The sequence below is a fragment of the Hypanus sabinus genome, chromosome 10 (genome assembly GCF_030144855.1).
Source record: "Hypanus sabinus isolate sHypSab1 chromosome 10, sHypSab1.hap1, whole genome shotgun sequence".
Taxonomy (NCBI): Eukaryota; Metazoa; Chordata; class Chondrichthyes; order Myliobatiformes; family Dasyatidae; genus Hypanus; species Hypanus sabinus.
The window spans coordinates 74,971,289-74,996,775 of NC_082715.1; the positions used below are offsets into that span (position 1 = coordinate 74,971,289).

Genomic DNA, 25,487 nt, shown 5'->3' on the forward strand with positions numbered 1-25,487 from the left:
TTCAGAATTCAGAAAAGCGTGGTGCAAGGGGCTCTGCTGTTCTCCTAGTGCACAAGTAAAATAAAGTATGATTAAGGAATGAGTACAAGTCATCAGAGTTCAGTTAATCAGTGCCAACACTTCAGAAGAAACCAGAATATAAAATAACATGACAGAGATGGAGCGGAAAGGAGCTCTCTACCTGCCATCCCAGGTCCCGGAAACTGACGTAGAGTTCATGCTTCTTGCACGCCTGTTTCTGCTCACTGGTGTTGTAATCTGTTGAGTGAAAGATAAATTTCAGCCTGCAGTTTAAGCAAAGTAAATTTATTATTAAGTTGCATATATGATCCTGGGATTCATTTACTTGCAGGCATCACAGAAGAACCACAAACAACCACCAGCTGTGCTATCTATCTAAAAAGATAATATTGAGAACATACGCTGTAGCGCTCCTTGAAAGAGAGGTTGTGGAAACATGTGAGTGACGTTACCCACACTGGTTCAGGAATGACGGTTGAAGGGTAATAACTTTCCTGGACCTGGTGGTGTGGGACCTAGGCTCCTGAATCTCCTGCCCAATGGCAGTGGTGAGAGAAGACAATGGACTGGATGGTGAGGGTCCTCGATGATGGATGCTACTTTCTTGTAGCAGCATGGACGAGCTGCCTATACATGCAATATCCTTATTGAGAATCTCATCCAGGTCCACGTAGACACTTACTGCTTCCAGACTTCAAAAATACAAATTTAGATATACTTACCCTAATACTTAGACATAAGACAGGAGTAGAATTAGGTCATTTGGCCCACTGAGTCTGCTCTGCCATGACTGATTTATTATCCCTCTCAACCCCATTCTCCTGCCTTCTCCACATAACCTTTGATGCCCCGACTAATCAAAAGACTATCAACCTCCACTTTAAGTATACTCAATGATCTCCACAGCAACCTGTGGCAATAAATTCTACAGATTTACTACCCCCGGCTAAAGAAATTCCTCCTCATCTCTGTTCTACAGGGATGTCTTGTATTCTGAGTCTGTGCCCTCTGGTCTTTGACTCTCCCATGAATGGAAGCAAATACTGAAGCAACTCAGCAGGTCAGGCAGCATCTATGGAGAGAACTAAACAGTCAACATTTTGGACTGATAACCTTCAACAGGACCGGAAAATAAAGGGAATGAAGCCAGAATAAGAAAATGGGGGGGTGGGGGGGGGGCGGGTGGAAGTTGTACAAGCTGGCAGGTGATAGGTCAAGACAGATGAGGGAGCTGGTGGCTGGGTGAGTGAGGGACAACGAAGTGAAATGCTGGGAGGTGATAGGTGGAAGCGGTTAAGGGCTGAAGAAGAAGGAATCTGATAGGAGAGAGAACTGAATGATGGGGGGGGGGGGTGGAGAAAGGGCACCAAAGAAAGGAGTAGGCAGGTGAGGAGAAGGGAATGGGTAAAATTGGAGCTAGAATGGGGAAAAAGATTCCCATTCTGACATGTCTGTCCATTGCCTCTCAACTGTCACAATGTGACCACACTGAGGTTGGAGGAACAGCACCTCATATTCCTTCTGGGTAGCCTCCAACCTGACGGTAACTTCACCCCCCGCCCTTCACTCCTTTTCCATTTTTTCTCCTTACTAAGGAGACGACCGACCAGGTGTGAGCCACGGTGGCAGGGCCTCGGGCACTGAGTCTGACCCTGTGGTGCAGAAGGGTGGGACAGAGAAGAGGAGAGCTGTCGTCATTGGAAACTCAGTAGTCAGGGGAACAGACAGGAGATTTTGCGGACGTGGGAAGGACATCTGCATGGTTTCATGCCTCCCAGTTGCCGGGGTCTGGGATGTCTCTGACCGGGTGCCTGACATCCTGGTACAAGAAGGAAAGCAACCAGAAGTCGTGATACATGTTGGTACCAATGACTTAAGCAGGAAGAGGGATGAGGTCCTGAAGTGTGAGTTTCGGGAACTAGGCAGAAGGCTAAAGAACAGGACCTCAAGGATGGCATTCTCAAGATTGCTGCCAGTGCTACGTGATAGTGATGGTAAGAATTGGAGGAGATGGCAGTTGAATGCGTGGCTGAGGGTGCATGGGGCAGGGTTTTAGATTTTTGGATCATTGGGATCTCTTCTAGGGAAGATGGGACCAGTACAGATTGGATGGGTTGCACCTGAACTCGAGGGGTAGCAATATCCTTGCTGGTAGGTTTGCTAGCATGGTTCGGGAGGGTTTAAACTAATTTGCAAGGGGGATGGGACCCGGAGCGACAGAGCAGTGAAAGAAGTGCATGGAGTAAAGCCAGATCTAACATATAGAGAGGCTTTGAGGAAAGAGAAGCAGAATAAAGGGTGTAAAGGTAGTAAGGTAGAAGGGCTAAAGTGTGTGTACTTCAATGCAAGAAGCATCAGGAACAAAGGTGATGAACTGAGAGCTTGGATACATACATGGAATTATGGTGTAGTGGCCATTACAGAGACTTGGCTGGCACCAGGACAGGTAGGGATTCTCAATATTCCTGGATTTCAGTGCTTTAAAAGGGATAGAAGAGGGAGGGAAAGGGGAGGAAGGGTGGCATTACTGGTCAGGGATACTATTACAGCTATAGAAAGGGTGGATAATGTAGCAGGATCCTCTTTTGAGTCAGTATGGATAGAAGTCAGGAACAGGAAGGGAGCAGTTACTCTACTGGGGGTATTCTATAGGCCCCCTGGTAGCAGCAGAGATACCAAGGAGCAGATTGGGAGGCAGATTTTGGAAAAGTGTAAAAATGACAGGATTGTTACCATGGGTGACTTTAACTTCCCTAATATTGATTAGCACCTGATTAGTTCCAAGGGTTTGGATGGGGCAGAGTTTGTTAAGTGTGTCCAGGATGGATTCCTGTCACAGTATGTTGACAGGCCAACTAGGGGGAATGCCATACTAGATCTAGTATTAGGTAATGAACCAGGTCAGGTCACAGATTTCTCAGTGGGTGAGCATATGGGGGACAATGACCACCGCTCCCTGGCCTTTAGCAGTATCATGGAAAAGGATAGAATCAGAGAGGACAGGAATATTTTTAATTGGGGAAGGGCAAAATATGAAGCAATAAGGCAAGAACTTGTGGGTGTGAATTGGGATGAATTTTTTGCAGGGAAATGTACTATGGACATGTGGTTGTTGTTTAAGGATCTCTTGCAGGATGTGAGGGATAAATTTGTCCCGGTGAGGAAGATAAAGAATGATAGGGTGAAGGAACCAGGTGTGACAAGCGAGGTGGAAAATCTAGTCAGGTGGAAGAAGGCAGCATACATGAGGTTTAGGAAGCAAGGATAAGATGGGTCTATTGAGGAATATAGGGTAGCAAGAAAGGAGCTTAAGAAGGGGCTGAGAAGAGCAAGAAGGGAGCATGTGAAGGCCTTAGTGAGTAGGGTAAAGGAAAACCCCAAGGCATTCTTCAATTATGTGAAGAACAAAAGGTTGACAGGAGTGGGTGTAGGACCAATTAGAGATAAAGGTGGGAAGATGTGCTTGGAGGCTGTGGAAGTGAGCGAGGTCCTCAATGAATACTTCTCTTCGGTATTCACCAATGAGAGGGAACTAGGTGATGATGAGGACAATATGAGTGAGGTTGATGTTCTGGAGCATGTTGATATTAAGGGAGAGGGGGTATTGGAGTTATTAAATACATTAGGATGGATAAGTCCCTGGGGCCTGACGGAATATTCCCCAGGCTGCTCCATGAGGTGAGGGAAGTGATTGCTGAGCCTCTGGCTAGGATCTTTATGTCCTTGTTGTCCACGGGAATGGTACCGGAGGATGGGAGGGAGGCGAATGTTGTCCACTTGTTCAAAAAAGGTAGTAGGGATAGTCCGGATAATTATAGACCAGTGAGCCTTACGACTGAGGTGGTAAAGCTGTTGGAAAAGATTCTTAGAGATAGGATCTATGGGCATTTAGAGAATCATGGTCTGATCAGGGACAATCAGCATGGCCTTATGAAGGGCAGATCATGTCTAACAAGCCTGATAAAGTTCTTTGAGGGGGTGACCAGGCATATAGATGAGGGTAGTGCAGTGGATGTGATCTACATGGATTTTAGTAAGGCATTTGACAAGGTTCCACATGGTAGGCTTATTCAGAAAGTCAGAAGGCACGGGATCCAGGGAAGTTTGGCCAGGTGGATTCAGAATTGGCTTGCCTGCAGAACGCAGAGGGTTGTAGTGGAGGGAGTACATTCAGATCGGAGGGTTGTGACTAGTGGTGTCCCACAGGGATCTGTTCTGAGACCTCTACTTTTTGTGATTTTTATTAACGACCTGGACGTGGGGGTAGAAGGGTGGGTTGGCATGTTTTCAGACGACATAAAGGTTGGTGGTATTGTAGATAGTGTAGAGGATTGTCGAAGATTGCAGAGAGACAGTGATAGGATGCAGAAGTGGGCTGAGAAGTGGCAGATGGAGTTCAACCCGGAGAAGTGTGAGCTGGTACACTTTGGAAGGACAAACTCCAAGGTAGAGTATAAAGTAAATGGCAGGATACTTGGTAGTGTGGAGGAGCAGAGGGATCTGGGGGTACGTGTCCACAAATCCCTGAAAGTTGCCTCACAGGTAGATAGGGTAGTTAAGAAAGCTTATGGAGCGTTAGCTTTCAACAATCGAGGGATAGAGTTTAAGAAATGTGATGTAATGATGCAGCTCTATAAAACTCTAGTTAGGTCACACTTGGAGTACTGTGTCCAGTTCTGGTCTCCTCACTATAGGAAGGATGTGGAAGCATTGGGAAGGGTACAGAGGAGATTTACCAGGATGCTGCCTGGTTTAGAGAGTATGCATTATGATCAGAGATTAAGGGAGCTAAGGCTTTACTCTTTGGAGAGAAGGAGGATGAGAGGAGACATGATAGAGGTATACAAGATATTAAGAGGAATAGATAGAGTGGACAGCCGGCCCCTCTTCCCCAGGGCACCACTGCTCAGTACAAGAGGACATGGCTTTAAGGTAAGGGGAGGAAAGTTCAAGGGGGATATTAGAGGAAGGTTTTTTACTCAGAGAGTGGTTGGTGCGTGGAATGCACTGCCTGGGTCAGTGGTGGAGGCAGATACAATAGTGAAGTTTAAGAGACTGCTAGACAGGGGTATGGAGGAATTTAAGGTGGGGGGTTATATGTGAGGCAGGGTTTGAGGGTCGGCACAACATTGTGGGCCGAAGGGCCTGTACAGTGCTGTACTATTCTATGTTCTATGTTCTAACCAACCCTTCTACTTCCAATTTGATTGGAAAACTGATCATTCATTAAAACATTGACCTCGGAAGTATACTGTTAATGTCTGACTCATACCTTTAAATATGTTTTTAATTACCACAATTAAAAATAACATTTTTGTTATTCTGTTTCAGTTGAATCTTAAGTACAGTACTTAAGACACTCAAAATAAGTTTTTCACTCTATCAAACATAATCATACTCATTATCCATAAACAATGTCATTACCATTCAGGGGAGCAGAAAGGAAAACAAATAGAAGATTGAATATTGTGTGAACTGTATGGAGAATTATGCAGGGTTCTCAATCTCTTCAGCAACTTAAAAAACTTCATCCAAGTAGCTTATTGGAGCCTGAAATCCATAAACAGAAACGTGCTGTGTTTCACTTTTCAATCTTTTTTCTTGTGTATGTGTCATAGAACCCATAACGAACGCTCTTGAGCAACACCTCATATTCCATTTGGGTAGCTTCTAACCTGAAAGAATGCATCAGTTTCTCTATCTTCCAGTAATTTATCCTCGCTTGCCCTCTCTCTTTTTCCATTTCCTATTCTGGCTCCCTTCTTACCCTTTCTCCTCACTGGCCCATTACCTCCCTCTGATGTCCCTCCTCCTTCCCTTTCTCCTATAATCCACTCTCCTCTCCTATCAGATTCCTATTTCTGCAGCCTTCTCCACCAATCGCCTCCCAGCTTCTCACTTCATTCCCCTACTCCCCCCACCCAATCACCAACCTTCCTCCTCACCTGATCTCACCTATCACATGCCAGTTTATATTCCTTCTGCTCCTCCCATGTTCTTATTCTGGCTCCTCACCATTTCTTTGCCAGTTGTGTTGAAGGGCCTTGGCCCGAGACATTGGCTCTTTATTCCTCTCTGTAGACCTGCTGAGTTCCTCCACATTTCCAGCATCTGCAGAATATCTTGTGTTTATGAAACACTCTTAACATGTTTTTGTTTTGGATGTGCAGGATCAGAGAACAGATTTCAATATTACATTATCTAACTTGACAGGAATAATTTTACTTTCTTGCCGGATGTTTCCAGCATATTTTGAAGTTCTCTTAGAGGACAGAGTGGAGTTCGATTCTCAGTGCCTGCAGAATCTAGTTTACCATGGCAAGCAGCACACTCTGGTAACTAACCGTGCCCTGAGGGCTGATGCATAAAACACAGGCAAATCTGATTGCCAATGTATACTCTCGGGAGCAGGAAGTTAGAAGACATTCTTGTCATCTAACTTTTTAATTATACTTCTGGTAAATGACTACTGATTAGGACCTATTTCTGTAATGTAAATGAATCACATTATGCCCACATCCTGGTTCTAGTCAAATCAACAGATATTAAAGTACCTACTTTGAATGCTGGGAAAATTTGGAATGACAGGTACATTGAAGAGAAACTGTTTTACGGAAGGTCAAAGTTGGCAGCATGAATTCTATATCACACGAGACATAACATCATCTAAGAACAGGAACCTGGTTTAATTGTGGTTGGATAGGTCACAAACTTGCAATAAGGAAACTGAAGCAGTTTTAATAAGACCATAAGACCAAAATTCAGTCATTCAGCCCTTCAAGTCTACTCCACCATTTCGTCATGGCTGACTTATTACCCCTCTCAACTCCATTCTCGTGCCTTCTCCCCATAACCTTGGAGGCCCTTACTAATCAAGAACATGTCAACCACTTTAATTATATCCAATGACTTGGCCTCCATAGCTGTCTGTGGCAATGAATTACAGATTCAGCATCATCTGGCTAAAGAAATCCCCGCTCATCTCTGTTCTAAAGGGACATCCTTGTATTGTGAAGTTGTGTCCTCTGGTCTTGGACTCCCACACTATAGGAAACATTTTCTTTGTGTCTGTTCTCTCCAGGTCTTTCAATATTCAATAGGTTTCATTGAGTTTCCCCCTTATTCATCTAAACTCCAGTGAATACAGGCCAAAGTCATCAAATGCTCCTCATACGTTAGTCCTTGATGTTTTTTTCATTATCAAAGTCATAAGGTCATAAATATATAGAGCACTACAGCAAAGAAACAGGTCTTTCAGCCCATCTGGTCTGTGCTGAACCTTTATTCTGCCTAGTCCAGGGGTCGGCAACGTTTACCACTGAAAGAGCCAATATGGACCCATTTCCCACAGAAAAGAAAACACTGGGAGCCACAAAATGAAATAACACTGCATACAACGGGTTTTTTTTTTGCCTTTATGCTATGTATAAACAAACTATAATGTGTTGCATTTATGAAATTGATGAACTCCTGCAGAGAAAACGAAATTACATTTCTGCGTGCAACAAAAACATTTTGAACTCCGAAAAAAAAGACGTAATGTTGAAGGTTACTACATAGGTAGCCTACCTTGGTTCGAAGAATTAAAAGAAAGCGCGCACTGGCGGGTGTCAGGCATTGGCAGTGGTGATGTATATTAATAGCGATAAAAAACACGTTGTAGCGGTGTGCTACACGCAGCGCTAAAATAAAGACTGCAGTCAAAGGTAACTTTATTCGAACTAAACAGCCTTGCTTTAAAGCCTCCCTCAACCCACCCCCCCTGGGCGCGGATGCTCCAAAAGACACGTACTCACAAACCCCCGTAGGCTATCTCCCTTAGCCTGAACGCTGGCTAATTGTGAGCCGGTTCGGATGTGCCAGGAAACGGTGTCTCCGCAAAGTTTTCAGATTGTACAAGATCACCATAATCTTCAAATTTCGAATTACATTTCAAAAGCTAACAAACTACGGGGAGCCGCATCACAGAGATCAAAGAGTCGCATGTGGCTCTGGAGCCGCAGGTTGCCGACCTCTGGCCTAGTCCCATTGCCCTGCATCTGGATCATAGAGCTCCATATCCCTCTCATCAAGTACTTATCCAAACTTCTCTTAAATGTTGAAATTGCACCTGTACCTGTTATCTCCAATGACAGCTCATCCCTCACTCTCACAACTCTCTGACTTTAATTCTTTTTTAATATTTCTTTTTAAGTTCCATAAAAAAAGAAGCCAAGTAAGTAAGACAAACATGGTTACCATTCCAATCAATCAGAGTAATAAGAAAGAATGTATGCAAAGTTCAGTTAGCAAGTAATTACAATAGGAGATGAAATTGTAAAGGGTTTTCCAAGGAACCTGTGAAAGTTGGCAGAACTTTGCTCCTTAACTTCAGGTACGAGATTAGGTTTACATACCTCCAGGGCCGGATAATCTTGAGGAATCTTGAGAGCTGCTGGATTTGTTTCGATTTTGGTTTTTGCGTTTGCTGTTGGCAGCCCTGACAGAACGGAGCAACACCTCACTGGCTTTGAAAAAGGCCACCATGAATGGCTGCTTGGACTGTGGTCCATGCCTTCCTATTAGGCCAGCTGATTTAATGTTAATGGTCCGACCTGAAAGGAATGCAAATGCAAGCTGAGTATATGCAAATCTTCAGAGGAAACATCAAACCGCACAGCACGGAATAGCCCTGAGGGCCTCAGTGTTGCAGCAAGTTAATTAAGCCAATGACACCTACTCCCTACACAATATCCATATTCCTCAGTTCCCTGCACATACATGTGCCAATCTAAGAGTCTCCTAAATACCTCTGTGGTGCTTACTACCATTTCTGGCACCCACCACTCTCTGTGTAAAATACTTGCCTCATATATCCCTTTTGGATGATTCCTCTCAGCTTAAATGCATTCCAGCCATTACTAACTAGACTCTCTGACCCTGGAAGAAAGGCACTGGCTGTCTACTCTATCTACTTCTTTCATGACCTCCTAAGCAGCATGATAGCACAATGTTGTACAATGCCAGGTGATCACCAATTGCAGATCAACTCCCCCTACTATTTGTAGGGAGTTTGTACGTTCTCCTCGTGACCACGTGGATTTCCTCCACATTTCATTTCCACTCCACATCCCAAGGGCATACGGATTTGTGTCAATGAGTTGTGGTCATGCCAGCTGTTGCCAGAAACATGACGACACTTGCAGGCTGCCCCCAGCACATCCTCTTACTGTGTTGGTCATTGACACAAATGACACACTTCATTGTGTGTTCCAATCTTTCAATGTACCCATGACAAATAAACCAGATCTTATCTTATAAACTTCTGCACTGAACTATCCTACATCTTTTCACAGGACATTTTGTATATGTGTGTGTGAGTGGGTGGGAAAGGAGCTGGTTCTGCTGTCATTGTTTTGGTTTATTGAAGTTGCTGATGAACATTGCAAGCATGCTGTGTTGGTGACACTTGCGGGCTGCCCCCAGCACATCCTTAGGTTGTGTCGATTGTTCACACCAATGACACACTTCATTGCATGTTTCAATGTACATGTGATAAATAAATGATCCTGAAATTGCCAATTAAGTGCACAGACTCCAAGAAGATTCTTCAGATTTATAACAGTCAACACAGTAGTTCTTCTTTCTCAATTAGCTTGTTATAATCTTGCAAGTTTCAAGAATGAACTCTTAGAGCTACTGTTATAGAGGTTGAGGTATCCAGGTTCATCCCTGATCAGTGATACTGTCTGTGAAGTCTGCATGGTTTCCATGTGACTGCATGGGTTTCTCCCTGCAGTTCCGGCTCCCTCCCACATCCCAAGGACCTGCTGAATGGCAGGTTTATTGGCCACTGTAAATCATCTCTAATGTAGACTAGATGGCAGGAGAATGGAGGAGGGGAGAGAGCTGATCAAGGATCCTGGTGAAAATAGATATGGAATAAGATGTGCACAGTTATATAAATATTAGCATTGTATTATAAAAAGTAGTTTACAGTGCAGTCCAGTGACTGAGGTAATAGAGGGGGAGGGGTAGCTAACCAGAATGGTTAATCAGACTATCTTCCTGGGAGAAGGATGAAAATTCTACGATGGTGTTAAGTTTTATTTTTGTTTTAATAGCCCTATATTAGTACTCCATTAGAAGTGGTAGAGGCAGGTTTGGTATCATCATTTAAAGTAAAATTGGACAGGTATATGGACAGGAAAGGAATGAAGGGTTATGGGCTGAGTGGGACTAGGTGAGTGTAAGCATCGGCATGGACCAGAACGGCCGAGGTGGCCTGTTTCCGTGCTGTGATTGTTATATGGTTATATATAGTGCTTTCCAGAAGGGAGCTTTCGGGAAAGGCAGTTTGCAGTGGAGGGTAGCGTCGGCAATGATTTTTCCTGCCCTGTCCTTTGCCCTGCGCACAGTGATAGTAGACTGCAGCCAATGACCTGATAGTTGATGAGAAAAACTGGGCCAGCAAGATAGTCCTTCTGCCTCAGGACTGGCTGAGGACAGATATGGGGATGCCGCTAACAATAATTACAGGGTGAGTAAGATTTGGCCTAAAAAAAATGAGCTTATCGTTTGGTTTGGTTTAGCAGTTAGGGAATAGTTTCCTCATTTAGGTCTTTTCTGAGTAACCATGATCACTAATATTTTACTGACATGTCTACCAATTCCATGCATAGATATTTATGTTGGCAGAGTAAACAATTTATTTTACAAAATATGAGTCTCATTTTTCACTGTAAAATGCAGCACTGTGAGACTGCACAGCTGCTCATAACAAACTCTTTCCAAACCCAATTCAGGGACTGAACCTGAAACAGGAATCTGAAATTTCCTCCCCTCCCCCCGCCTCCTTTTATCCTCCTGGCTCCTTGTTGGCATTCCCTGATAAAGCAGTTTTCTGCCGAACAATTTGTACAAAATAGTTTTGCAATATGGAGAATTTCTGAGTGGTAGGGTCTCCGGGGTGCCATGGTAACACACTGTTTAGTGCAATCACTTTACAGCACCAGAGATCACCAATCAGGATTCAATTCTGGTAAGGAGTTTGTACGTTCTCCCCATGACCGAACAGATTTTCTCAGGATGTTCTGGTTTTCTCCCACATTCCAGAGACGTAGGGGATAGGGCTAATGAGTTGTGAGCATTCTATGTCGGCACTGGAATCATGGCAACATTTGCGGCCCCCACTACAATCCTCAGATGCAAAGCAACGCATTTAGGACATAGGATGTCCATGTCCATGATGTTGTGCTGACCTATATAAACACACTTCACAATCAATCTAACTCTTCCCTTCTACACAGCCCATAATCCAGCATTTTCCTTAAGATTCTCTTAAATGTTGCAAATGTGTCTGCCTCCACCATGGCGTGTTTGATGTACACGTGATAAATAAAACCCATCTTTATCTCTTTAGCTGTTGTAAAGGAATCTGCCTCCCAAATGCGCCATCAAGATTTCATCTTGTCTAATGAAAAGGTTTGTGTTGATTCATATAAGGACAATTTAAATAATTAATCTATTAAGCTACCTTTAACGGTAATGCTTAATGGTGCTAAAACCCAGAGTCTGTACTTTGCTAGCAAATGTTCTATGCTGGCCCAAGTGAATGGAGTCGTTTTATTTGCGGTTACAGCCGTTTCCATTCTATTTCCACTGTTACAAACATATTAATTCTGATCTAAACTTCCTCCGCCTGGCAGCCTGTCAGCTGCAGAAGAGAAATTACGAACTCCAGCCCAATGGCGTTCCTTGAAATAGCCCACTTGTACAATTTTTACAACATGTTTGTTCAGGTGCTCCACTTTAAATTAGTTTAAGATGTTTCCCAATGAAACCAAGCACAACTCCACTAAAAACAAGTGAGTATCTTAATGAATACGTGCAGCTGCATCACCTATCAAAGAAACCTAGACTGCACCTATCAAAGAAACTTCCACATCACTTTTCAGAAGTATCTGTGCAAGGTTACAGTAGACACTTTATAATTAGATGTCTTAGAAGTATGGACTATGAAAACATAAATTAGATTACTTTCATTTAATTTTACTTGGTCCAAAATCAACAGATGACTTAATGTGCATTCAACAGGAAAACTGCAGACATGTATTTTTGCCCGTGAAAAGGTCTTTTTGTTGGACTCAGTCAAAGCTTAATCTTTAGAAGGACGTGAGTCTCTAGCCATTCATGAAAATGCCTAAGCTCTGGAAATTGGCTCTCAGACACAACGACAGAGAAAGTGCCTGATGTCTTTAAAAGTCTCTATTTTTTTTCTTGCCCATTTTGTCCTTTTGCCCCCACACCCACCCCCATCTTTATGGGGCAACAGTTACCAAACCATCTCTTCTCAGGAAGAGTCTCACTAAGAGTCTCAGAGCATCACCATCTAGTATGGAGAGGCCACTGCACGGGATCAGAAAAAAGCTGCAAACTCAGAAAGCTCCATCATGGGCACCACGGCCACCAGCATCACGAACATCTTCAAAAGGCAATGCCTCAGAAAGGCTGCATCCAGATTAAAGAACTTCGCCACCTTGGACGTGCGCTCTTCTCATTACCATCATTAGGGAGGAGGTACAGGAGCCTGAAGACACACACTGTTTTAGCAAGAGCTTCTTCCACCCTGTCATAAGATTGCTGAACGGACAATGAACAAACCCCATGACCACTACTCACTATGTTATAAAACATTTAAAACATTTCTTCTCTCCCCTTATGGGTGGTGTGTATGTGTATTTTCCCCTCAATCTTAGGTCCTCTACCAGAGGCCTGAGAGCTTGAGGGTTCAGCTGTTCCTAGTAGTGTGCTCTTCTGGACCGAGATCTTAAATGTTGATCCCAGGATTTGTTGGAGCCACTCTCCCAGTCCAGATGTCACAGCTCCAAGTGCTCCTATCACCACCAGGATTATTCTGGCTTTAACCTTCCACTTCCCTTCTATCTGCTCTTTCAAGCCCTGATATTTCTCCAGCTTCTCATATTCTTTCTTCCTGATGTTATTTTAATCCAGGATTGTCACATCTATTACTATTGCTTTTTTCAGTTCCTTGACCCGTACTACTATGTCTGGCTGCTTGGCCAGTACCTGCTTATCAGTCTGCATTTGCAAGTCCCACAGGACCTGAGCTCTGCTATTCTGCACTACCTTCTCAGATGTTCCCCATTTGGACTTGGGAGTGTCCATTCCATACTCAGCTCAGATGTTCCTGTACACAATTCCTGTAACTTGGTTGTGCTGTTCAGTGTATGTTGTCCCTGCCTGCATCTTGCACCCTGCTGCTACGTGCTAGACGATTTCAGCGGATTGCTTGCAGTCTGCATCTTGGTTCTAGTCTGGTCTGTTAGACCCCTGCTGCTATTGCTCTTGTGTAGCCATGACCAGCACCCGTGTGCTATCCCTCAGCCCTACCACGTCCAGCTATTGGTTGGACATTCACATGTCAGCCACCTCTGATATCTGGCAATGGTACAACCCATACAGTAGCTTGTGCTGCCATGGCCTCCGGTCCTCTGGCTCTGCTTCACCCACTTCCATTCCATATCCCTGCCTGTTGTCTGAGGCATTCTCATAGGTTGTCCTTAGGGGCTATCAACCTAACATACTTATGGATGTTTTGTATTCCTTCCAGGACTGTGGCCTTGACACTTCCAAGTCTCCATCCTCCTTTATTCTGGCAGGTGCTGATGAACCCAAAGGAATGGTAGAGACCAATACAGTTTGGCACTCGCAGTGTCACAGGAGTTGCAAGTCAATGTTGAACTCAACATAAGACTGCCTTATGGACTCCAGCTCTGGATTTTTACTCGGGGTTTACTCCCAAAGCCTTCCAAAGAGTGGGTATAGTTCCAAGGCAGTGGAAGTTTGAGATCAATGTTTTCCTTTTCCTAGATGAGCTGCCAACCACAGCTACCAAGCCACATCTGCCTGAAGCGACTTGTTTTAAGGTGCTAATAACCTACATTTGCCCCCTCTCCCGTCAGTAGAAGTGGTTCCACCAGGCTTAGTAACTAAGCTGCATGTGAAGGTCAGAGCTGGACTTAGTTGTCAGAGGCTATTTGAGACGCACACCATTGGGAGTATTTAAAAGGTAGTGGGAGTTTATCCTTACTACCTCCCTCAGCTTTGACTACCTTAAGGAATCTATATATGCAGTGGATTCTGATTAGTTGGGCCACTGGTTAATCAGAGCAGCTGCTTAATTGGGATAATGCTGAAAGAACGAAAACAATCGAGGAATTAGCCAGGATTCCCTTCATTTATTTGAGGCACTATGCCACTTAATTGGGATGGAGGACTGTTGCCGAATAACTTCTAACTAGCATCAATCACGTTCACTTGTGCAGCTGTTGGACACTGCACCATGCTTAGAGCAAACAGTTTTTAAATAGCATTAATTGTGTGTGTTTATGATTAAAAAGCAGTGATTTTTGTCAGTGACACTTGGCAAAAAATAAAGAGTCAGACAATTCAGAGTTGTTTTGCTCACAGTGGGTTCAAGTATTCAGGCTTGGGGATGCCAGAAAGAGCCGTATGACAATACAGAGCAAATAGTTTTTAAACAGCTTCAGTTGCGGCTGTTTGTGGTATGTTATTCATTTGGGTCGATGGATGCCAATTCAAAAAACAGTGATTTTTGATCATCTTGTTTTTATTTTGACTTTATGCAGGAAGGCAATGAAGATAGTACATTATCTGCACTAGGTATCTGTGCTGATTTTGTTCATTTACAATTAGAATAACAAAGCAGCAATGAATTCTTCCATCGATAACTATCAGGAACTAATAAAACAATTTTATAACATTGGTAGTGGTTTAGTTTCTTTTGTAGTTCATTTAAATTCATAATTTGTTAAATTATTGTTAAACTATCGGTTAAATGATAGTTTGTCTTTGTTATGCTTATTAAATATTTCCATGAAACCTCAGCTAATGGTGCAAACATGGCCTTTGCCTACTATTGTTTTACAACCTTTACACATAGTACATGGTGCATGTACACAAGCAGTGAATGCTTGAACATCTTTTTAAATGTCAAGTGGAAGGCCTCATGGTCAAAGCCCCTGAGTCGGCATGTCTGGAAGTCAGAGGCCAGTCTCTGTGGATCCGTGAGTCCAGACTGGGGTCTCAAGATTGAAGGCCCGGAGGTGGCCTATCCTGGGGTTGGAGGCCTGTCTGTATGTTTGGGAGGGAGGAAAGGGGTTCGTTTTGATGTTGCTTTGTTTTCTTGCCGTCAATGTCGTTGCTTGTTTTGCTCTGCTGATTGTTGTGGACATGCTGCCTTGGAGCCAGATGTGTGGTGACAATTGCGGGCTTCCCCCAGCACGTCCTTGGGCTGTGCTGGCTATTAACACAAATAATGCACTTTGCTGAGTGTTTTGATGTATGTGTGATAGATAAATGGATTTGAGTGTGAATCAGAACCTCATCCATCCATATCTTCTACAGGGAGCCAGACTGCAGGCGAGGGGGAAGAGCCAGGCTGATTTACATGACTGATCCAGGAGGAAACAAGATTCATGTAGCTCAGAATCAGATAGAAACAGACCCTTTGGCCCATCTCATCCATGCCGACCTAAGCTAGTCCCATCTGCCTGCTTTTGGCCCATTCCCCTCTAAGTTTTTTTCCAATCCACCCAGATACCTCTTAAAAGACTGCCACTGTAGCACAGTGGCTAGCGTGGTGCTATTACACCTCAGTCAGTTGGAGTTCAGGATTCAATTAGAATCATAGAACACCACTTCACAGAAATTAGGCTTTCAGCCCATCTCGTTCATGCTGAACAGTTAATCTGCCCAGTACCATCGACCTGCATGGGGACCATAGCCCTCCACAGCCCTCCCATCCACGTACCTATCCAAATTTCTCTTACATGTTCAAATTGAACCTGCATCCACCACTTCCTCTGGCAGCTTGTTCATACCCTCACCATTCTCTGAATGAAGAAATTCCTCCACATCTTCCCCTTAAACATTTCACCTTTCACCCTTAACCAAACACTTCTAGTTCTAGTCTTGCCCAACCTCAGTGGGAAAAGTCTGCTTGCACTTTATCTATACCCCTCATAATTTTATATACCTCTATCAAATTCCCCTTATTCTTCTACACTCTGGGGATTAAAGTCTCAACCTATTCAACCTTTCTCTATAATGCAGATCCTCAATTCCTGGCAAAATCTTTGTAAATTTTCTCTGCATTCTTTTAATCTTATTGACATCTTTCCTAAAGTTACAATAGGTGGTCAAAAGTACGCACAATACTCCAAATTAGGCCTCATCAATGTCTTGCACATCTTCAACATAATGTCCCAATTCCCATGCCATCTGTAAAGAGTTTGTATGTCCTGCCCGTAAATGAGAGGATTTCCTCTGGGTGCCTCCCATGGTCCAAAGTCGTACCGATTAGTAAGATAGTTGGTCATTGTAAATTTTCCTGTGATTAGGCTAGTGTTAAATAGATGGGTCACAGCTCATTGGGACAGAAGGGCCTGTAATGTGCTTTATCACTAAGTAAATAAATAAAAGCTGTAATTGTATCCACCACTAACACTTTCTCTGGCAGGATGTTCCATCTATCCACTTCCCTCAATCTGAACAACCTGTCCATCAGGTCCCCTTTAACTCCTTCTCCTTTCACCTTAAAACTTGGTCCCCTAGTTTTAGATCCCACCACCGTGATTTTACCAAAAGTGATTTTACCACTGTCTAGTCCACACCAATCCTTGCAACTACCATAAGGCAGAAGTTATGAAACCCTGAAATTCCACACCACCAGGTTCAAGAACAGCTTTAGTCATTTGGTTCTTGAACCAAAGATGTGCAATTTAGTAGGTTAATTGGTTGGCATAGGCTGAAGGGTTCCTTACTGTGTTGTATCTTGAAATAAAACCCCAATCACTGCATTTTGCTCACTTTGCACTAAAATGGCCTGTTATTTTCCTTTTGTTCTAGTTGCAGTCGTTCTTGAAGGAATTGTGTATAATTCATGTTTGGTTGATAGTTTTTCTTGTGAATGCGGCTTCTCTGATGTTATGTGCCTGAGATGCTGCTGCAACTTTTTCAATGAATCTCTGCCTACATGTAATTGAGAAAACAACAAAAAAAATTGACTTTTAACATCTTGGAGTTTTTTTTTTAACCCCTATCTTGAGATAAAGACTGAAAAGTTTGTTTCAGAGCTGCATAAATTTGAGTACAGTAGACATTCTTCTCTTCATCTGGTTTAGGTGGAGAGTTTAAACTCCAGCCAAATGAAACTCTATTCAACTCCAAAGTGTGGTCAGCTTTTCTGGTCTGCTACTGAGCTAACATTGCTTCTTGTTCTGAAACAAGGTAGAGCAGATTTGGAGCTGAGGTCATTTGCTAGTTACCGCTCTCCCCTAGGTTGAGCATTGATCACCTCACCATGATCTTAGTACAATAAATTGGACTCTTCATACTCAATCTATGGTGGCGTAGTAGATAGCATAACACTAATACAGCATCAGTGACCAAGGTTCTGTTCCGCTGCTGTTCATAAGGAGTATGTACGTTCTCTCCATAATTGTGTGGGTTTTCTCCGGGTGCTCCAGTTTCCTCACACTTTCAAAAGATGTATGGGTTAGTAGGTTAATTGGTCACATGGGTGTAATTGTAATATTTGAATCTTAAGACCATAAGACATAGGGGCAGAATTAGACCATTCGACCCATTGAGTCTGCTCCACATTTCATCATGTTTGATCCATTTGCCCCTCAACGTCATTCTCCTGCCTTTTCCCCGTAACCTTTCACACTCGGACCAATCAAGAACCTATCAACCTCCACCTTAAACCCAGTGACTTGGCCTCCACAGCTGTCTGTGGCAACGAATTCCACAGATTATTCACCTTCCATATAAAGAAATACCTCCTCAGATCTGTTAGAAATGGTCATCCCTCTATTCTGAGGCTGTGCTCTCTGGTCCTAGACTCAGCACTATAGGAAACACCCTCTCCACATCCACTCTATCTAGGCCTTGCAACATCCAATAAGTATCAATAAGATCCCCCCACCTTTTCATTCTTCCAAGTTTCAGTGAGTACAGGCCCAAAGCCATCAAACACTCTTCACATGATAACCCTTTCATTTCCGGAATCATTCACATGAACCTCCTCTGACCCCTCTCCAATGTCAGCACATCCTTTCTTAGATATGGGGCCCAAAACTACTCACAGTACTCCAAGTGAGGCCTCACCAGCGCCTTATAAAATCTCAGCATTACATTCTTGTTTTTATATTTTAATTCTCTCAAAATGAATGTTAACATTGCTTTTGCCTTCCTCACCACCGACTAAAACCTGAAAGTTAACCTTTAAGAAATCCTGCATGAGTACACTACTTCATAAAGGGTACTTTACCTTAAGATCCCTAATCAAATCTAGTTCATTACACAACACCCAATTCTGAATAGCCTATGCCCTAGAAGACTCAACCACAAGCTGCTCTAAAAAGCCATCTCAAAGGCATTCTACAAATTTTTTCACTCATGACCCAGTACCAACCTGATTTTTCCAGTCTTACTGCATACTGAAATCCCTCATGACTATCCTAACATAGTCTTCTAGTCATGTTGTAATTTGTACCCCATATCCTGGCTACTGTTCGGAGGCCTCTATATCACTCCCCTCACAATCTTTTTATCATTGCACTTTCTTAACTCTACCCACAAGGAGTCTATGTCTTCCTATGTCATCTCCTTCGAAGGATTTGATAACATTTTTTACCATCAGAGCCATGCCATCCCCTCTGCCTACCCTCCTGTCCTTTCAAGCTCCCAACTATCAGTGCTACCTTCATCATCATACCTGTCAATGTCTAACTGTACTATAAAATCATCTACCTTATTATGTATACTGTGTGCATTCAAATATAATACTTCCAGTCCTGTATTCATCACCTTTTTCAGCTCTGTCCCTATGTTACACTGCAACTCATCCCACTGTCTGCAATCTTACCCTGTCATCTGCCTGCCCTTCCTGACAGTCTCACTACACATTGCCTCTGTTTGTAAACCACCAGCTCCATCCCCAGCCCTATCTCTCCGGTTCCCATCCCCCCGCAACATTAGTTTAAACCCTCCGCAACAGCTCCAGCCAGGTTCCTCTTGTGTTCAGCTGTGACCTGTCTCTTTTGTGCAGGTCACACAGTATCTTCCTCAGAGGAGATCCCAGTGATGCAGAAATTTGAAGTCCTAGTTCATCCCATGCACCAGTTCCTCAGCCACACACTCATCTGCCAAATCATCCTATTCTTATCCTCCCTGGCACAGTCTAAAGTTTACCACCCTGGAGGTGCTGCTTTTCAGCTTTCTACCTAGCTCCCTAAATTCTCTCTTCAGGACCTCCTCCCTTTTCCTACCTCTGTTATCAGTGCAAGCATGTACACAGAAGTTTGGCTGCTCACCCTCCCTTTTTAAAATGAGGTGAACCTGATCCAAGGCATCCCTGACCTTGGCACCAGGAAGGCAACACACCATCCAAGTGTGTCTTTCACATCCACAGAACCTCGTACCTACTCCCCTATGAAATTCCCTATCAGTACTGCAGTACTCTTCTCCCCCTTCCAGATACCCAGCCGCTGTGGCTCCCCCCCTGCCCCCCCAGGAGGTCATTCCCCCCACCACCCCCAGCAGTATCCAAAGCAAGTATACTTATTATTGAAGGGAACGACCATGGGGTACTCTACACTGGCTGCCCATTTCCCTGCCTTCTCCTGACAGTCACCTAAGGCAACTGCCTCCTGCAATTTAGGGGTTAAAAATGTAAAATGTCTGAAACACAGATCCACCCTAGATCTAGACATGTGTAGTTTTGATGGAAGTTCATTGGACCGGCAGGGCCTGTTACCGTGCTGTATTGCTAAATAAAATAAAATACCTCATTATGATGTTGCACTTTCTTGTTTACCTGCACTGCACTTTCTCTGTAGCCATTACACTTCATTCTGCATTCTCTTATCGTTTTGCTTTGCATTACCTCAATACACTGAGTAATGAATTGATTTGTGAGAATAGTATGCAAGGCTAGTCTTTCAATGTATGTTGGTACATGTGACAATACTAAACCAATTCCAATGATGCTGTGATCACCAGAATCAAAGATCAGCCTCTGCTGTGATTTGACCCCAGGGCTAAGGTTAAAAGGTCAACCTGCCACATTTGGGAATGTGTCACTAATCTTTAAATCAAATTTAGCTCCTGCATTAATGAGAATTCCAAACTCAAAAGCAGGGCACACAGCTCAAAGCTGTGGTGTATGATACCACCTTACAATCACTTGTTTCACTGCAGGATACCTACTGCTATTGTTTTAGCCTTGGTGTTTAAATCACTAAAATGGCCTTAGGTTAAACACAGCAGTTCCAAGGAAATATTTTGGTTTCATTAGCAAGAACATCATCAGTCATTTTTCAGTGCAGTCTTTTTAAAATATTTGTATTTTGTCTCCTGATATCTCCTAGTGGGACAATATGTAAGATTAGGGTAGTCTTACATAGACTATAGTACAGCACAGTACAGGCCCTTTGGCTCACAGTGTTGTGCCAATCATTTAACCTTTTCTAAAATTAATCTAACCATTCCCTCCCACATATCCCTCCATTTTCCTTTCATCCATCTGCCTATCTATGAGTCATTTAAATGTTCCTAATGTATCTGCCTTTACCACCATTCCTGTCAGCACCTGCCACACACTCACCACTCTCTGTGTAAAAATCCTAACTACGACATATCCCCTACACTTCCCTCTAAACTCTTTAAAATCATGGCCTCTCACTTTAGCCATCTCTGCCCTGGGAAAAGGACCCTGGCTGCCCATACAATCTATGCCTCTTGTCACCTTGTACACCTCCATCAAGTCACCCCTCATCCTTCTTTGCTCTAAAGAGAAAAGTTCTATCTCACTCAACCTAAGACATGCTCTCTAATCCAGATAGCATCCTGGTAAATCTTGGGCCTTAAAATATTAAAGAAAGTCTCAAACACAGATTAGCACTGTAACTAGCCGTGTCTAGTTTGGACAGAAAATCTCTAGCCAGCTTGCCAGCTGGTTCGCTGGACGCAAGTCCCTCAGTTTAAATGAGGCAACTTCTTTTTATCTCCATTTTAGGCTTATGCCTGGGGATTCGGGAGGTCCATTGTTATGGAGACTTAGAATGGGATGTGATGAGACCTTTGCCCACACATACGTTCATCAAACCCTAAGCTGATCTATTTCTGTTCCTTTTATCATTATTATCTGCTCTTAGCATCTTGTATAGAATGAGTGCACCTGTTGCTCTCTATCCCACCCCATCGACCCCTATCACCATGGTAGCAGCTTCCAATCCTCCACCATGATCAGATCTCACATCCTTCCGTCATAGAATAGCCTCACGGTAGAAGGTGAGATGCGGACACACAGTGTAGGAATAGGCCCTTCAGTCTACCATGTCCGCACTGCCCATGAGGCTGAATAGATCTAATCTCACCTACCTGCACATTGGTCCATATCCCTCCATTCACTTCATGTTCATGTGAATTGGTTCAGTCCATAACTTCAGTGCTGTCTGTGTGGAGTTTGTATGCTCTCCCTGTGATCATGTGGCTTTCGTCCAGGACACTACAATTCCGACACACATCTCAAAGAAGTGTGAGTTGGTTGGTTAATTTGCCACTGTAAACTCTCCCCATTGCGTAGGTGAGGGTTAGAACCTGGGTGGAATTCATGAGGATGTGGGGTGATTAAAATTGAATTATTGTAGTTGGTTGATGATAGGCACTAGGTAGATGGGCTGAAGGGCCTGCTTCTGTTCTGCATCTCCTGATGACTCAATGACTTTATGATCAAACTCCTCCATCATCAATTCCCCCATACAGGAAAAATTCACAAAGGTGTTGCTGGGTTTGAGGACGTGAGTTACACAGAAAGGTTAAATAGAATAGGATTTTATTCCCTGAAGCATAGAAGAATGAGGTATTTGATAGAGATATACAAAATTATGAGGGGTAAATGCAAGCTTCTTCCACTGAGGTTTGGTGAGACAAGAACTAGATGTCATAGGTTAAGGATGAACCTGGTAGTGTGGAACTTCTGGTTTCTTTAGTGGCAGAAGAATTAAAGATGTGCTTTTTGTTTTATCTTTGGTCTCCTTTACAGACCTCCATGTCACAATATGCTCCCTTGTTACAAACTTGGTCTTTCTCCCCAAGGCTGATCCTGAACCAGATGGTTCAGATCTTGGTCTCACTTGGTCCAGTGCTGAGCTTCAGAATATCTATCTCACACCAACACTGGGGCAATTTATCACCATCTCGACGATATCACTGATTCTACCCACTCACTGCTAACTCTCATATTTTTCTTCTAGATTCCATACAGTGACTTATTAATCTGGACAGATATGAGAAACAGAATCAGAACTAGTCCCTGATAGACCAAGAGTTGGTCTGTACTGTTCTGTTGCTGAGGTAGGATTAGAGTTGTGCAGGTCGATTCAAGAACCTAATGGTAACTGTTCCTGAATCTGCTACTCTAGAATGTCTTGCCGATGTAATTGCGTATATCATGGGAAGCAGGCACTCAGCCATAGACTTGGCAGTGGGTATTGGAAAAAGATCTGAGCTCAAATCTCACAACACAGCGTGTGTTTCCATTGTAGTATTTAACTCAACCTCCTGCTTTATGTCTCAGAATCAGACTTATTAACACTAACATATGTCATGAAATTTGTTGTTTTGTGGCAGTTGTACATAAGATATACTATAAATTATAATAAGAAATATATATATAAAATCTAAATAAGGAGTGCATAAAGAAAGCAAAAATAGTCAGCTAGTGTTCATGGGTTCATGGACCATTCAGAAATCTGTTGGCAGAGAGGAAGTAACTGTTCCTAAAGCTTGAGTGTCTCCTGTCCCTGATGGTTTTAATGAGGAGAGGGCATGCCCCAGATTCTGGAGGTCCTTAGTGAAGGGTGGCACTTTCCTGAAGCATCATCTTTTGAAGATGTCCTTGATGGTCAGGAGGCTAGAGACCACGATGGAGCTGACTGATTCTACATCTCTGCACTTTTTTCAAGTCATGTGCAGTGGCCCTTCCATACCAGTCGGTGATGCAGCCAGTTAGGATATTCTCCACGGTCTAACCCAGCCGTCGTGCTAACATTGGCAGAGATCAGTTCTGGGTCTGCAGATGGACATTATGGCCAATGTGAAACTACTACATTAAACTCTTAAGGTAGAAGAAAGGACCTATTTACAGTTACCCATAGAAAGGGAAGACTGAAAGAAGAAAAAACTAGGCAAGGACTGGAAAGGGGGCAACATAACTGTGTAACCAAGAGACAATGTTTGGAAACGTGTTTAAACCAAGTGACAGAAATAAACCAGAGCAGCTATTCCTAAAAAAAATTAAAAGACGACACAGCAGTGTGTATAGCATCCAAAACAACACTGAAGGAAATAATTTACAAAGCAGAACCAGATGTAGTAGGAAGGACTGAATCACCAACTACACGAAGAACATAACTAGCAACTAAAAGTAAAAATAGCAGGGTGTAATGGCCCAGGAATCTGATTTGCGAAGAGTAACATTCCTTGGTGCTATGTTAACGGAATTTTATCTGAAATCCAATCAGTGAATGCGAAGGGGAAAGTCTGCAATCTTGCAAAGGCTTTCCGAATATTCAGCATTCAGTCCCAAGCACACAACCCGTCTCGATGGAAGTCTCTAAGGTCTGTGCTGTGACATTTGTCCGGGTGCTGTCCCTGATTCTATTTCCCACCACCGTTCGGGGATAATGTGAGAAGCTGAGAGGTGATAGGTGGAAAAGGTAAAAGGCCAAAGAAGAAAGAAATGGTGCCTAGAGAATTCAGAGAAAATCTGGGGAATGGTCGAGCCTAATAAAAACTCGATTATGCCAAAATTTCTGTTCCATCACTGACTTTATTGTGGCTTAGCCTAACAGCGCATAGAGTCAAAAGGTTATGCACCAAAGTAAGTCCTTTGGCCAACTGTCAACCATCAAGAACCAATCCAGTTTACCAGAACTTGGTCCAAAGCCTGCTCTGCCTTGGTGATTCCAGTTTAAGTTTGGGCCCCTCTTAACTGTAAGAGTCATTGAGTGATATAGCACTACAGCACAGAAACAGGACTGCTGAACTTTTATTCTGCCTACTTTCATTGACCCACACCTAGACAATAGCCCCCACTCTCCTTTCCATCTACGTACTTATCCAAACTTCTCTTAAATGTTGAAATCAAATCCACGTCCACCGATTCTGCCAGAAGCTCATTTCACCAAGCTCTGAGTGAAGACCCCCCCTCAGGTTCCCCTTAAATATTTCACCTTCTATCCTTCACCCATGACCTCTAGTTCTAATCTCACCTAATTTTAGTGAAAAATACCTATTTGCATTTACTATATCTATACCTCTCATAATTTTGTATATTTCTGTCAAATCTCCTTAATTCTTCTGTGCTCCTTTCAACCTTTCTCTATAATTCAAGTTCTGGCAACAGCCTTGTAAATTTTCTTGACCTCAGCACCTTCCTGTCTAAACACACTGCACCTTCTGTAACTGTTATACTTCATTCTGCATTTTTGTTAAATTACATTTGAGAAACATCCATCATGCATTTCCCTGAAACATAACTAATCCTTCAGAGCCTTTTATATAGACGAGATACCCTGAGTTATATCTGTATTGGATTAAGAGAAAGGAGTTTTTACTGAGATACATCCCAAGTGTTGGAATACCCTGCTGATAAGAACTGTAGGTTGACTAGGGAATTTTGATGACCCTGCTTTGTTGGTAAATTCTGGCACTGCAGCTACTTGCCTGCACAAATGTTCTTGAATGACACCAATGCTCTTAAATGATGAAGTCTATAAAGGCCACAGCCCAGTCTATCACAGGTAAAACCCTCCCCACCATTGAGTACATCTACATAGAGCACTGTCGCAGGAAAGCAGCATTCATTGTCAGAGAGCACCACCATCCAGGCCATGCTCTCTTCTGGTTGCTGCCATCAGGAAGGAGGTACAGTAGCTTCAGGATTCAGGAACAGTTATTACCCCTCAACCATCAGGCTCTCGAATCAAAGGGGATAACTTCACTTGACCCCTACACTAAAATGTTCTTTCAACCTATAGACTCTGCATCTCATGTTCTCAATATTTATTGCTTATTTATTATTATTATTTTGCTTGTGTTTTTGTTTGTTTCTTTGTATTTACTGTGAATGCCTGGATGAAAACAAATTTCAGGGTTTATATGGCGACACGTATGTACTTTGATAATAAACTTACTTCGTATTTTGTCGAACTTTGAACTAATGCATGTACAATCGAAGGCACACGTCCTGAGCTTACAATCAGATATTGCCATAGGTCTCAGAGTGCTCTGCTGATAGTCTCCCTGCAGAGTCTAGCAATAGAGCTCCATCTTGCTGAGGTCCCTAACATTTATATTGGGGAACCAGCTCT

General features: G+C 43.2%; 1 protein-coding gene across 2 annotated transcripts in view; it reads right to left on the reverse strand.

Annotated features, from left to right (window-relative positions):
• bmp5 (bone morphogenetic protein 5) overlaps nucleotides 1-25,487 on the reverse strand; it is a 201,085-nt gene that overhangs the window by 59,604 nt on the left and 115,994 nt on the right. For both annotated transcript variants that reach the window (XM_059982091.1, XM_059982092.1), the window contains exons 4-5: nucleotides 8,418-8,615; nucleotides 182-258 (exon numbers count right to left, since the gene is read on the reverse strand). In XM_059982091.1, coding sequence (XP_059838074.1) covers nucleotides 182-258; nucleotides 8,418-8,615 — 275 coding nt within the window. The remainder of the gene's footprint in view (nucleotides 1-181; nucleotides 259-8,417; nucleotides 8,616-25,487) is intronic.